The 13,951-nt window shown below is 47.0% G+C and overlaps 1 protein-coding gene across 10 annotated transcripts in view; it reads left to right on the top strand.

The window, feature by feature from the left end:
* Positions 1 to 13,951, top strand: part of MTSS1 (MTSS I-BAR domain containing 1) — a 166,222-nt gene that overhangs the window by 121,076 nt on the left and 31,195 nt on the right. For all 10 annotated transcript variants that reach the window (XM_043601718.1, XM_043601713.1, XM_043601711.1 and 7 more), the window contains exons 4-6: positions 6,053 to 6,137; positions 8,609 to 8,700; positions 10,331 to 10,405. In XM_043601718.1, the coding sequence (XP_043457653.1) occupies positions 6,053 to 6,137; positions 8,609 to 8,700; positions 10,331 to 10,405 (252 nt within the window). The remainder of the gene's footprint in view (positions 1 to 6,052; positions 6,138 to 8,608; positions 8,701 to 10,330; positions 10,406 to 13,951) is intronic.

Genomic DNA, 13,951 nt, shown 5'->3' with positions numbered 1-13,951 from the left:
TGAATATGACCTTATTTGGACATAAGGTCTTTGCAGGTGTAATCAAGTTCAGGTGAGGTCATTAGGGTGGGCCCTAATCCAGTGTGGCTGGTGTCTTTAGAAGAAGAGAGAAATTTGGACACAGACACATGCAGACACAGGCACAGATGCCTCATGTGAAGATGGGTGCACAGGGGAGACCGCCACTCGAAAATGAAGACACAGTCGGGAGTGAAGCTTTGACAAGCCAGGAATTGCCTAGAACCACCAGAAGCTGGGAAGAGGCAGGAAGGATTCTCCTTTGCAGGTTCCCAGGGGAGCACGGCCCCATCAGACTCCTGGCCTCTAGACGTTGTGGCTGTGTTAAGCCCGCTGGTTTGGGGTGCTTGGTTACGGAAGCCCCAGGAAACTGGTGCACCACTCAGCAAACATTTATGGAATTTTTAAGTGTCTTCAGGTGCAAAACATAGTATTCTGCCCCGACATTCGTACTTTGCTAGTCTAGCCTCTGGACCCTATTCTTTTTTCTCCACTGTTGGGCTCCTTTGCAATCCATCCAATTTAGATCACTGACTGATTTTGTGCTACTTTATTATGAAAAACCTTTGCTTGTTACAGGAGAAAGCTCTTACATGTACCACATGGAAAAGAATTAAGATTTTTGCCATAAAGTATATCTACATCCGCAGCCACTTGGAGACCGTTATTTCTTTCAGCAGCAGCTTGCTTCCTGGTGCTACGGGGAAGCACGGGAGGCCCTTGCTCCCTGCTCTCTTCTCCTTTCAACTGGTGAGAAACAAAACCAAATCAAAGTGGCTTTAAAAATAAGGAGATGTGGGGCACCTGGGTGGCTCAGTCCGTTAAGTGTCTGACTTCAGCTCAGGTCGTGATCTCATCACGGTTTGTGAGTTCGAGCCCCATGTCAGGCTGTCTGCTGTTAGCTCAGAGCCCGCTTTGGATCCTCTGTCCCCCACTTTCTCTGTCCCTCCCTTGCTCATGCACACTGTCTCTCAAAAATAAACATTAAAAAAAAAAAAAGGAGATGTATGCTCTTACAGAACAGGAGCTCTGGGTCCAGAGGAAGACCAGGCTGTGTGTGTTAGTTTCAGAGGATGGGTCTCATTCTGAGGCAGGTGTCCCCATGGCCATGATGATAGGTGACTGCAGTAACTGGGCACCCTGCTTCTGTTTACATCCTGTGGTGTCTCTTTGTTGTGTTGATGTTCAGATCAGGGTCTTTTCCCCATAGGCTTCTACGACAACCTCTCCAACCTCTCCTCCTCGTCCCATCCCTAGACCAGCCACTGCCGGGAGTGGGGGGTGGGGGTGGAATTAGATCATTGGCCCAGACTTAACCAGCTGACAATTCATAGGCTCTGGTGAGACACGCGTTGCCCCTCTGCACTCTCCAAATGAGCAGCTCTTATGCAGTGCTGGTAGGCAGGGTAATGCCGCCCCAAAGATGTCTACATCTTCGCCCCTGGAGCCTGTGACTATGTTACCACAGTGTGAGGCAAAAGGACTTTGCAGATGTGATTCAGTTAAGGATCGTGAGACAGGGAGATTATCCTGGATTCTCCAGCTGGGTCTGTGTAATCACAAGGATTCTTATAGGAAGCAGGTGGAGAGAATCAGTGTCCGAGAAGACGTGAGAACAGTGCAGAGGTCAGAGAAGACAAGAGATGCTAAGTAGCTGGCTTTCAAGATATTAGAAGAGACCACAAGCCAAGGGATGCAGGCAGCCCCTAGAAACTGGAAAAGGCAAGGAACAGATTCTCCCCTAGAGCCTCTGGAAGGACTGAAGCCCTCCCAAGGCCTTGATCTTAGCCCAGTGAAACAGATTTTGGACTTCTGACTTCTAAAACTATAAGATTATAAATGTGTGTTGCTTTAAGTCAGTAAGTTTGTGGTAATGTATTACAAAAACAATAGGAAGCGAATACACCATTCTCTCTTCGGATTGAGCTCGCATCAGTATAGATCTTTTCTAAGAGAAGAATCTCCTGTTGCTGTTGGACATTGTATAGTGTGCACTTATAAGACACACCAAGATTTATGGATTAAAGAAAAGACAAACCCAGTCCGTGGTCCTGCCTCCAGGTAGAGCCAGCGTGGTGATTTGCTCCCAGAATGGTAAATGTTGGTTCCTTCATCCGGCGCCAGTGCTGGGTACAGGCAGCACAGAAGCGAGTAAGAGCTTGTCCTCACTCACAGGCTCCTGAGCGTCTCAACCCAGCCGTTTGATTCCATAAATATTCTCACTGTCAAGTCAGAGCCCTTCCACATGTCAGCTCTGTCTTTGTAGCTACAGCCGGTTTCCTCTGAAAGCTCTTTCGAACTTGCTGATTTTTTTTTTTTTTTTTAAGTTTTAGCCAGGGTCAGGAAGAGCATAAGATGTTAAGCACCTCCACACACACAGCTATTTTTAGGGTGCCCCATGTTGCTTAGATCAGCAGTCCCTCCAGCGGCTGGGTCCCGGGGTCCACAGAGGATGTCATCTGCTCTGTGCCAATTGGACGGAGACAATTGCCATTTGGAAGTTTTCTTTGCGGTTTTTATTTCCTCCCCTCTCAGGGTTTCCTGTGCCGCAGGGCCCGGGGGTGAGCACAGACAGCATGTTTAGAAACTGCTGGTTATCGCACCGTAGGTCAGCTGTTTCTGGGAAGCATTGGGCTTTCCTGGAGATGACACGTGACTGGTGGCCGTCCATGGAAAATGTCTGGGAAGGTGAGAGAAAGAATGGAGCAGAGAAATGGGGTGAGGGAACCAACCTTGAGGCGATCATTTCCAAGCCTAGAAATCAACCTTGAGGAAACTGAGGCATGGGTTGTCAGTGAGGCAGCGGCCCACCACTTAGCTCTCAGTGTTAGCCTAGCAAGGATTGGAGCTCAGTCCTCTGGGACCAGTTCGACATTTCTAGGGTCCAGAACCAGAATTTGAGAGCGGGGCTTTAAGGGCCTAACACCCATAATAGCGTGTCGCTAAGTAAATTCAGCGGGATTCATTCTAGGCTCTCTGTCCTGCCCCTGCCTACCTTCCTGGGTCTGTAGTAAATGCCGTGTGCCGGGTGGTTAAACGCATAGGCTCTGGAACTTGAGTCTCGGTTGGAATCCCACTTACTGACAGCGCGACCCTGGACAAATTCCACAAGACACTGATGGAAACGGGGGTGATCATACTAGCACAACCAGGATTTTGCAGGATTGAATGAGTTCATGTGTGCACAGCGCTTACCCCAGGGCCTGGCACAGCCTAAGCTCTATACGGATGCCATACCTTCCCACGACCTTAAACACCGCCGTCCTGCATTTCAGGTAACTACATGCTACGACAGGGTACGTCTGTGCTCCATGCTTTATTTGCCCTGCTCCCTACAATGAGATTTTGCTTCCAGGTTTTCTTGTCGTCAACACCATTTCGATGACTGTCCTCATAGGTGGGGATTTGCTCTCGTCCTTGATTGTTTTCTCTGGTTAAATTTCTAGAAGTAGGATTGCCAGGTCAAACAGGGGACTTGTCTTGAAGGCTTTTCTGGATAGACGCGGCCAAATTCTCCTCCAGAAAAGTACTCGTTTACACTCCTTCCAGCAGTGAATGAGTGTGCCAGTTTCCTTGCATGGCCGGGTTATTAACTTTGAGTCAAATGAAGGCCCAGGAAAAATAGGAGATATTTCCCCGGGGATAAAGTGTTCCTCGTCCCTGCTTATAAGCAATAAAGGCTTAGGAGAACCTGTAGAGAGCCCAGGAGGCAAGTGGTGCGCATGCAAACAGCGCCCTCTACTGGTTTTCCCGGGTGGAGCATGGTGAGCTGCAGTAGATGGGGATGCCCAGGTGGTTTCTAACTCCAGAGTGGCTGCAGGTGCCAGCGGCTGAAGGGCAACATTTTACCAAGACTTTCGGCCATTTAAAAAGTCAGCCTCCGGTGACCTTTAGGTCTTGCTCAGGTTCTCTTAACAGCAGTGCTTCTTCTCAACTGGGATTTTGCTCCCCAGGGAACACTGTACTGTCTGGAGACATGTCTAGATGTCACAAAATTGGGGGCTGCTACTGATTTGTGGAAGGTCAAGGCCAGGGATACGCTAAACATGCTACAATGTACAGGATAACCCCCCCCCCCAACAAAGAATCATCTGACTGACACGTGGGTAGTCTTCAGGCTGAGAAACCCTGTGAGTTTTTTTTTTTTTAAGCTTGCTTATTTTTTAAAAAAAATTTTTTTTCAATGTTTTATTTATTTTTGGGACAGAGAGAGACAGAGCACGAACGGGGGAGGGGCAGAGAGAGAGGGAGACACAGAATCGGAAACAGGCTCCAGGCTCTGAGCCATCAGCCCAGAGCCCGACGCGGGGCTCGAACTCCCGGACCGCGAGATCGTGACCTGGCTGAAGTCGGACGCTTAACCGACTGCGCCACCCAGGCGCCCCTAAGCTTGCTTATTTTGAGAGAGAGAGAGAATGCATGAATGAATGAATGAATGAATGAATGAATCCCAAGCAGGCTCCGCACTGTCAGCACAGAGCCTGATGCAGGGCTCGATCCCACGAATCATGAGATCATGATCTGACTGAAACCAAGAGTCAGACACTTAACCAACTGAGGCACCCAGGCGCCCCTGAGAAACCCTGTTTTAGAGGAGTGGGAGAATTGTTCTAGAAGACTTCTCTTTTCAGACTAAAATATAGAAATATTCATATTGAATACTTATTACTATTAACACTAATTTATTTGGTTCTGGAAAACCTGCTAGTTTTGCAGAATAAAATGGCAAATAAGAGGAACTGAAATAGCACATTGACCTTTCTAGAAGAGAAGGCAGAGGGGGAGATACGAACCATAATAACATCACCAGCACTAATAAGGGAGGGAATTTATTTCCCATTAACTTGGCTTCGTTAAACCTACCATAAATGCCCACAGCTTTCCCTTGAAGGCCTTGTCTGTGAAAAATAGTGCTTCATGTGACATTCTACCCCCCCCCCCCCCGATTTCATGAGCCCCAATGTTTTCATAACATTTATAATTGAGCTTTTCCAGTGCTTGGTGCAGAATTCCCATCTGTAGTTGTGATGCGCTCCCCACGCCCAAGTAAGTGCTGATTCGGGCATTGTTTCTTGGAGGGGGCAGGAAGGGCACTTCACAAATAGTCTTAAAGAGGGTGTGCCTAAAGGGAGCAACGTGACCAGAATTTCGGGAAAATCAAACTGAATTACAGCTTACATTGACATTTGTTCAGTGCGGGACCCCCTTTCACTAGTGCTGCCCAACCCCCTCAGAAAATGCTCCCTTGTTTCGTTTTGCTTTGGCCTTGCTAGTCTCCGAATTACTCGTATTCTAGAATATGTATCTTGAAACAATTAGCCGGAGTAGCCTTGTTAGCTGTTCTAAATAACGTGAAGAGGGTTATTTTGCCAGAAGTGGAAAACAGAACAAAACAACAGCTTTTCCTTGAAAGTCAGGATACTATTTTGATCATTTTCCTTGGGAAGTGTTTTTCAGATTGTAGGTCATGATCCGGTAGTGGGTTGTAAAACCAATTTCTGGGTCACGGCATTTAAAGAAAATCAGATAGAGTATAAAATGTTACTGGGCATTGCATACAGTAAAAGTAACTTCTATTTTGGTGATTGTAGGAAAATGTGTCACCCTGTGTGTGTGTGTGTGTGTGTGTGTGTGTGCGCGCGCACACATGCGTGGTGAGAAGCAGTGGCTTGGGTTTTATCACATGGTGAAATATGACTTGTTTTCAAATTATTTCATTCTCTTTTCAAGAGTTCAGTGATTCTGGGGCACCTGGGTGGCTCAGTCGGTTAAGCGTCTGACTCTCAGTTTCAGCTCAGGTCATGATCTCATGATTTGTGGGAACGAGCCCTGCATCAGGCTCTGTGCTGACGGTGCGGAGCCTGCTTGGGATTCTCTCTCTCTCTCTCTCTCTCTCTCTCTCTCTCTCTCTCTGTCCCTCCCCCCACTGGCACTGTTTCTCTCAAAATAAATAAACTTAAAAAAATTTTTTTTAAAGATTTCAATGATTCCAGTGTGTCTCCTGCCCTCAACTTTGCGTGTGTTTCTGTTTCAGGTGGTACCAGGGAGATCGGTTCTGCCCTGACGAGGATGTGCATGAGGCACAGAAGCATAGAAGCCAAGCTGAGGCAGTTTTCGAGGTGAGGAGCATATCCTGCCCCGATCGCATGTGCCCTTGCTGGTTTCAGGTTAAGGAGGCAGTGACTCGCCTGCCCACCCGGAGCAGCAATCATCTCCCCGTAGCATCGAAATCCCCACTGCCCATCGCTCTGCTCGCTCATTGAACGAGTATTCGTTGGTCGCCCGCTGCATGCCAGCGCTGGCCTGGGTGCGGGGAATGTGGTGGACAACCAGCCTGCCTGGGTCCCTGCCCTCGTGGATCCTGCACCCCACTTTGGGGGGTCTTCTCTGTGCTCCTGTGTGTCTCTGCTCGCCCTCCGCTGGTGGAAGAACGGTGCAGCCGCCCCCTACAGGAGCAGCTGTGGGTCCACCCTCCATGGAGGACAGCAGGAGCGATCGGGCGCCCCGCGCTGCCAGCATGGGTGGAAATGGCAACGGCTGGCACCAGGATGTGGAGTCACCCGTGTTCCAGTCAGTGGGAGGGAGGGGGGCATTCTTCCAAGAAGATGGGCAGAATTCAGCACTCTCATACCATTCTGCTTTACGGATAGCATTCTGCTTTACAGATACGCCCAAGTGAGATGCCTCTGACCCCCCTGGCTGGGCCACTGTGGGAGGTGGCAGAATATTCTGGGAAGTGCCTGGTCTTGGAGATGGCCAGGCCTGGGTTTGAGCCCTGGACTGGCCGTTCAGGCGCTGGAATCATGCAGGAATCATAGCTACTATAAAATGGGGATAATGGTCTCTAAAGGGTTCTTGTGAAAATTAATGAAACATCTACACATTTCCAGCAGCAAGTGCCTGGATAGCAGGTGATGACATCTGCCTGCCTTCCCTCCTGCTGGCTCCTGGGTGGTGCTCCCCAGACCATGCAGCACCTCCTCTCACACTTGTCTCCCGGGTTTATTTGCAAGCCTGTGGCCTGCACATTTGAGTCATGAGGGGACACCAATTCAACGACCATGATTTATTGAGCATCTACTGTGTGCCAGGCACTATCTTAGTTAGGGAGTGTGGGGTGTAGCACTGAATAGGACCATGTCCTGTTCTCATGGGACTTACGCTCTGGGCACTATGTACACATGACATGACGTCAGGGGCTGCTGAATGCCACCAGGGGAGGCACACGGAGAGGAGACGAGTGGCGGCCATTCGACCCTGGGTGGTTAGGGAGCGAGTGTATTCCAGAGAGAGATCTGAATAGACACCTGGAAGAAATAAGGGAGTGAGCTGTGTTGATGGCTGGAGGGAGTGTGTATGAAGGGGGGAGTGCCACGTAGACCCTGCTGAGGAAAGGAGGGAACTGTACCGAGAACTTGAAGGTTTTCAGGAGGCTCTGTGATCAAAAGGCAGTCTGAGAACACCTTCTTAGTACGTCTCATCAGTGCAATTCAAGCAATTTATGGGCACTTTCTAATTTTCCTACAGGATCTCTGTAAATGTCAGAATGTGTCCATTTTCCTTCCATTACACAGACAAAAACCTCGGGGGTCCATGCCTTGCATGGTTCCTCTGGGTGGGGAGCTGCCTTTCCACGTGCTTATGTGTGATCTGTTTGGGACCCTGCACAAAATACAGGGAGTCCCTGGGGATACCCTCTGATCCAAGAGCTCATCATTCAGCTTTTCTTTCTCCAGGCTGTCCACAATTAGCCTACAGTCATGACCATAATCCTGAATGCACATCAGACTCATGTGGCTCTTTTATATATGTATGTATGTATGTGTATATATATATATACATATATATATACATATATATACACACACATATACATGTATACATATATGTATATACATATGTATATGTGTATATATACAAATATATATATACATATGTGTGTGTGTGTGTGTGTGTATATATATATATATATATATATATATATATATATAAAATGTATTTATTTTGAGAGAGAGAGTATGCGGGCAGGGGTGGGGTAGAGAGAGAGGGAGAGCAGACTCCAGACTGTCAGTACAGAGCCAGATGTGGGGCTCGAACCCACGAACCATGAGATCATGACCTGAGCCCAAATCAGGAGTCAGATTGCTTAACTGAGTCATCCAGGCACCCCTGGCTTTTTAAAAATTAGTAATAACGGGGTCCCACCCTCTAAGTGTATGCCAGGCTTTAGGTATGGGGTGCAGCCCTGGCGTCCTTACCTTTTTAAAGCTCTCCAGGTGCTTCTGTTGTGCAGCCAGAGGGGTGACCCCGCTGGTCTGCATCCGTGCTCGTTAATACAAGAGTCAGAAGATAAGCAGGGGAAACAAGACGAGATGTTGCTCCAACCAGTCATGCTTATGGCTTCCTAACAGTCTCTGGAGAGCGTTCTGAGAATAAGGTTGTTACGAAATGGAGGGATTTGGATGTGAACTTGGGCTTAGTATACTGCCTTGTCTTGTATCATGAAATCCTTGATTTAGGTAGTTTTGACAGCTAAGTGTAAATCTTGACAACAGAATGTATCTAATTTCTTCTTTCTTTTTGGTGAAAGCGCTTTAATTGATTGTCTGATAAACCCGCTTCAAGAACAGATGGAAGAATGGAAGAAAGTGGCTAACCAGCTGGATAAAGACCACGCAAAAGGTACAGGGGGGCAAGCTGTCCTCTGCATAGTAGTACACGTGTTCCGAGCAGAGGCACAGGTATTGCCGGCTGGTGTCATCCTAAGGGCCCACTCTGTTCCCATGTCTCCTGGAGGCATTTCTGTGTTGGAGAATAAGGAGTCAAAAGTGATCCCATGAAACATGCCCCCGTGGCTGAGAGCCCAGATTGTTGGTGGTATTAATTGCGATCAGGTAAATTAAATGTGAATTGCCAAAGATTCATACTTCAGGCATCACAACACATCTTGAAAACCAAACTTTTAATGATACAAGCTATCCTTCAGGCTGCTGTCCAGAACTGCCACCTTCTTTTTTTTTTTTTTTTTAATTTTTTTTAAATGTTTTTCTTTATTTTTGAGAGAGAGAGAGAGAGTGTGAGAGAGCAGGGGAGGGGCAGAGCGAGAGGGAGACGCAGAGTCTGAAGCAGGCTCCAGGCTCTAAGCTGTCAGCACAGAGCCTGACACAGGGCTCGAACCTGTGAACCACGAGATCATGACCTGAGCCAAAGTTGGACGCTTAACCGACTGAGCCACCCAGGCACCCCTAGAACTGCTGCCTTCTTTGGAAATGCTTCAACAAACATGTCCCAGTCCCTCGTGTGCCAGCCGCTGGGGGCAGAGTGGTCCAGACAGACACCTCCCAAGCCGGTCTTCCTGGAACCCATGGGTGGGGGTGCTGGCATCATGGCAGGGGCAGGAGCCATTCATTGCTGGGAGGCTCATAACTGCAGTAAAGTGTCGGGGAGAGAAAGCACGTGAGTGGATCTGAGGGGAGTGAACCAGAATGAAAGGGTTGGCTAACAGTGGATCGCATGAGCACGTGACTGAGGTGTCTGATTGGTGGCATGGCACCAGCAGGGAGGGAGGCATCGGGGAAGGCTGCAAGGGAACTGGAGCAGTTGGCAATCAATTGGATGCATACCAGGGCAGCAAAGGAGAGTAGTGTCAGAGGCAGCTGTCATTTCAGATGTTTGAATCTGGGTGATGGAGGTGCCAGCAACAGAAATGAGAAATCCAGGAATAGGTGTAGACCCGTAGGGGAAGCGGAGGTGGTTGTCAGGGGAAGTGTGGTGTTTGTGGGCCGACCCCTCCTCCGGGGGGTCTGGTGCCGGCCTTGGTGTTGATGTGAGAATGAGGCTAAGGCAGCTGGGCGTTTCGCAGTTTCTCCCCCCGACACCGTCTGATTTCTCAGGCTATAGTCTTCAGTGCTCTTCTCTGAATGGTAACATCTGGCCAGTGGTTTGCTACATGGGTTCTTTTTTGAGCAGAGCACTGCAAACTGGGGGCCTTGGGAAAGCAAATCCTATTCTTCAATTTCCTGACACGAGCTGAGAAATTGTGGATTTTTCACATTTAGTAAAGTATTCCCAAATGATGTCTTTCCTCACAGCTGATATGAGTGAATTCTATCAGGAAAAGACCATGGTGCATTTTGTTGGTTTTCATGTTAATAACCCCTTCAGCAGGAGATTTTTACCATATAGTACCCTGATTAAGCTGTTTATTGCGTATCATTGTTCATTCTTTCTGTGATGAGAGTAATGGTTGTTCCTAAAAGATTTTCTGTTGAGCAAGGTGGTAAAATTATTCAATAATTCTGCTTTCTCTTAGAGTATAAAAAAGCCCGCCAAGAGATAAAAAAGAAGTCCTCAGATACGCTGAAACTGCAGAAGAAAGCAAAAAAAGGTAACTCTACAAATTCTGCTATGCATAGTGTTACTTTGGGGAAATGAACATGTGCTTGATTTGTCTTTGAAGCAGAAAGCATTCAATTCAGACTTCCTTGCCTGTGACAGCCCTGGAGAACAGGAGCAAATAGAATCCATCTGAATTAAAGTTCTCAAGTGCAGAATATCTATTAATTTGAGGCCCTTGCAAAGTTGTGCTTGACTTGTTCCCTCCCCCCACCTTTGTCTCCAAAATTTGACAGTTTCCGTGCCCTATTGTGCGTTGTAATGAAACCTATAAATTTCTTGGAAGCCTTGGGATAACACATAAAAGCCTTCATGCAAATGTCCTCTAGTAATTATTACAGAAATTATGTCATTTTCTCCTCCATCCTTCACAGCCTATAATCTCCGAAACCCTTTATTAAGTCTTGTGAGAATGTTAGAAACGGCTGCAGTGGGAAGCTGGGAGCTGTTGTTGTACAGAGAGATTTTTCAGGGTGTTCGTGAGTCTGGGGGCTCCCTAGGGGAAACCAGCCTGGTGCCTCGTGGCTGTCTGCCCACCTCCCTGCTGACTGTCCTCCACCAGCTGGCCCGCTGTCAGATACGAGACCCAACTCTGCTCTTCCAGCGTGGACTTCGAATGTGCACAGAAAAATCTAGCTACATCCACTTTGCAGGCATTTGTGATGTTTTACTGAGACCCAGAATGTAGGGACTCAAACTTGAGAAGGTGACATTCTTTCCAGACTGTTCTTCTTGATAACAAGTTTTTGAAGTTGTTGTCTCACAACTGATGAAATGTTTTGTTTTTCCCCTGAGGCTGCTCTGTGCTTAGTGTTTGTTTGGGAAAATTTTTAGGTAGAAATCCCCCAAACCAAATTTCCTCTTTTCCTTAAATGAGAGGTTCTCATTTGGTATTTGAGGAAAATATATTTGGGGAGATGGAGTAGTTTGGTGGACAGTGGGGTGAGGACTGGGCAAAGTTTTAAAGCTTGGACATTTTTTTTTTTAATTTTTTTTTTTCAACATTTATTTATTTTTGGGACAGAGAGAGACAGAGCATGAACGGGGGAGGGGCAGAGAGAGAGGGAGACACAGAATCGGAAACAGGCTCCAGGCTCTGAGCCATCAGCCCAGAGCCTGACGCGGGGCTCGAACTCACGGGCCGCGAGATCGTGACCTGGCTGAAGTCGGACGCTTAACCGACTGCGCCACCCAGGCGCCCCAAAGCTTGGACATTTTTAAAAAATGCCCTCCTAGTTCTTGTGAAAAACCATAAGACCATTTCAAGATAAAGGCAGGAGAATTTAAATTTTTTTTTCTTTTTCTTTTTCTTTTTCTTTTTCTTTTTCTTTTTCTTTTTCTTTTTCTTTTTTTTTCTCTTTTTTTTTTTTTTTTTTTTTTGAGAGAAAGAGAGACAGAGCATGAGTCGGGGAGAGGTAGAGAGGGAGACACAGAATTCAAAGCAGGCTCCAGGCTCCGAGCTGTCAGCACAGAACTCGACGTGGGCTTTTGAACCCATGACCTGTGAGATCATGACCTGAGCTGAAGTCGGACGCTTAACCGACTGAGGCGCCCCAAGGCAGGAGAGTTTTCACTCATAATCAGATGTTCTGTTAGTATTGGCCTCAGTTGTTAGTTTTGGATGTGTGTTCTTGGTCTCAGTGCTTCTCAAATGTACATTGTATCTTCTTAGTGCACCAGGGAGCTAGTGTTGGACAAGGAATGGGGTTTGTGGCCAGTAACATTTTAGTGTGTCCAGAGGTCAATGTTCATAAGTAAAACAGCCAGTCATCCACTTCCATTGAATCTGGGGTCCCATGGAAGAACAGGTTGGAACCGAATTCCATGTAGTTGACAGCTTAGCAACTTTGAGATAGAAGGGATTTGGAAGGAAGGTCCAGGGAAGATACTTCCAGCTCGGGAAAGGTTTGGGAGTTTGGTGATGAGGATGAGGGAATTAAAAAGGAGCTGTTCCAGAGCTGTCTTTCCAGAGGCCTTAAGTTCTTGGCTGCGGTGATAATCCTTTTATCTGAATGTTCCATGGAGGCTGAACTAGTCTTCATCTGTCACTCAAAGTCCCTGGCATTGTCCAATTAGCAGAATTTGGACCTACGGAGAAAGCCTGATGGGTTGATTACAGTGCAACACAAAAGGAAGTTTCTGGCAACTAGACTTGCCCAGCACTGGCTCGGGCTGCCTGGAGAGGATAATGAGCTCCCCTTCTAGGCACCCGGTAGAAAGTTTCAGGACACCCAGGGTGCTGGACTGGGTAACATGAAGAGATAGATGCTTCTGGTCCTGGGATTCAGAATAATTGGCATTGGTTGTGGGGCTTCATGGGGCCCTTGGGCCTGAAGGTAGAGAGTGGAGGCTCTGACCAAGGGTTTCTGAAGCATCCATCCCTCAGCCCCTAGCCATGTACCTGGTGGTGTCAGGCACCATGTCCTTCCAGACAAGGTGGCCATGGTGGTGTAATATCTATGAGCCAAGTCAGATCAGTAGCTTGGAATGTTCCAGATGATTTTCTAGTTACTCCAGAGTACAACCAGAAAGCAGTTTTTATTTCTATCCTTTATAATTTTTTTTCTACAATATATAAGTGCATTTTATTTGACCTGAGTGCACGCATTTGTGTATTTCTGGGGTGAATGGAACCTTCTAGAAGGTACCAGAGTCGTCATTCTGACTGTTTAGAATGGAGCGCTCTCCTGGAAGATGGGTAGCCTGAGAATGGAGCGGGAATGCTACAAGGGCCAGAAGAAATCTGGTTATCTGAGGCTTTGAGTTAATTTTTGGGTCTGGTTACCGGTAGTTTCCCTTTTCTGCCAGAACTCTTATAGAGGCATCTGCATCATCTCCCTCAAGTGGTCCCTTCCTGGACTCTTGGCTTATAAAGTGTTAGTAGTTCCTTCTGAGATTTACACCATATGTTGGGATAGACACGTGCTTTGGATACATTTTTTTTTGTCCTGATAGAACTGAGTCTGATAACCAAATAATCACTTACCTTTTAATGTGTTTTCAGGAGATCACCAAGCAGCATTCTGCCGTGCCTTTTTAAAAAAACTGTGATCTTTGATCTAAAAATCCTTCTGACTCTTTTTTTCAAAATTTCAAATTCCTTTGTGCATTTAACTTAAGCATGGTTGTAGCACTGCCTTTGACATAGGCAGACACATATGGGGTGCAATTTTTTTTTTAACATTTATTTATTTTTGAGAGACCGAGAGAGACTGTGAGAGTGAGCGGTGGAGGGGCAGACAGAGAGGGAGACACAGAATCCAAAGCAGGCTCCAGGCTCCAAGCTGTCAGCACAGAGCTGGATGCAGGGCTCAAACCCACAAACCACAATATCATGACCTGAGCCAAAGTTGGATGCTTAACTGACTGAAACACCCAGGTGCCCCTGGGGTGTAATTTTTGTATGTGACTAATTTACCTTAATTTTCACTCTGCAGATAATCACCTTTTGTCACATGCTTTATTTGACTCTTTTTTTTTTTTACTGTAATATAGAGTGGTAATTTATAATCTAAAGGTATTTAAATATTACCATCAA

The sequence above is a fragment of the Prionailurus bengalensis genome, chromosome F2 (assembly GCF_016509475.1).
Source record: "Prionailurus bengalensis isolate Pbe53 chromosome F2, Fcat_Pben_1.1_paternal_pri, whole genome shotgun sequence".
Taxonomy (NCBI): Eukaryota; Metazoa; Chordata; class Mammalia; order Carnivora; family Felidae; genus Prionailurus; species Prionailurus bengalensis.
The sequence above is the reverse complement of the archived record's forward strand: the minus strand, read 5'-3'. Positions and strand labels throughout refer to the sequence as shown.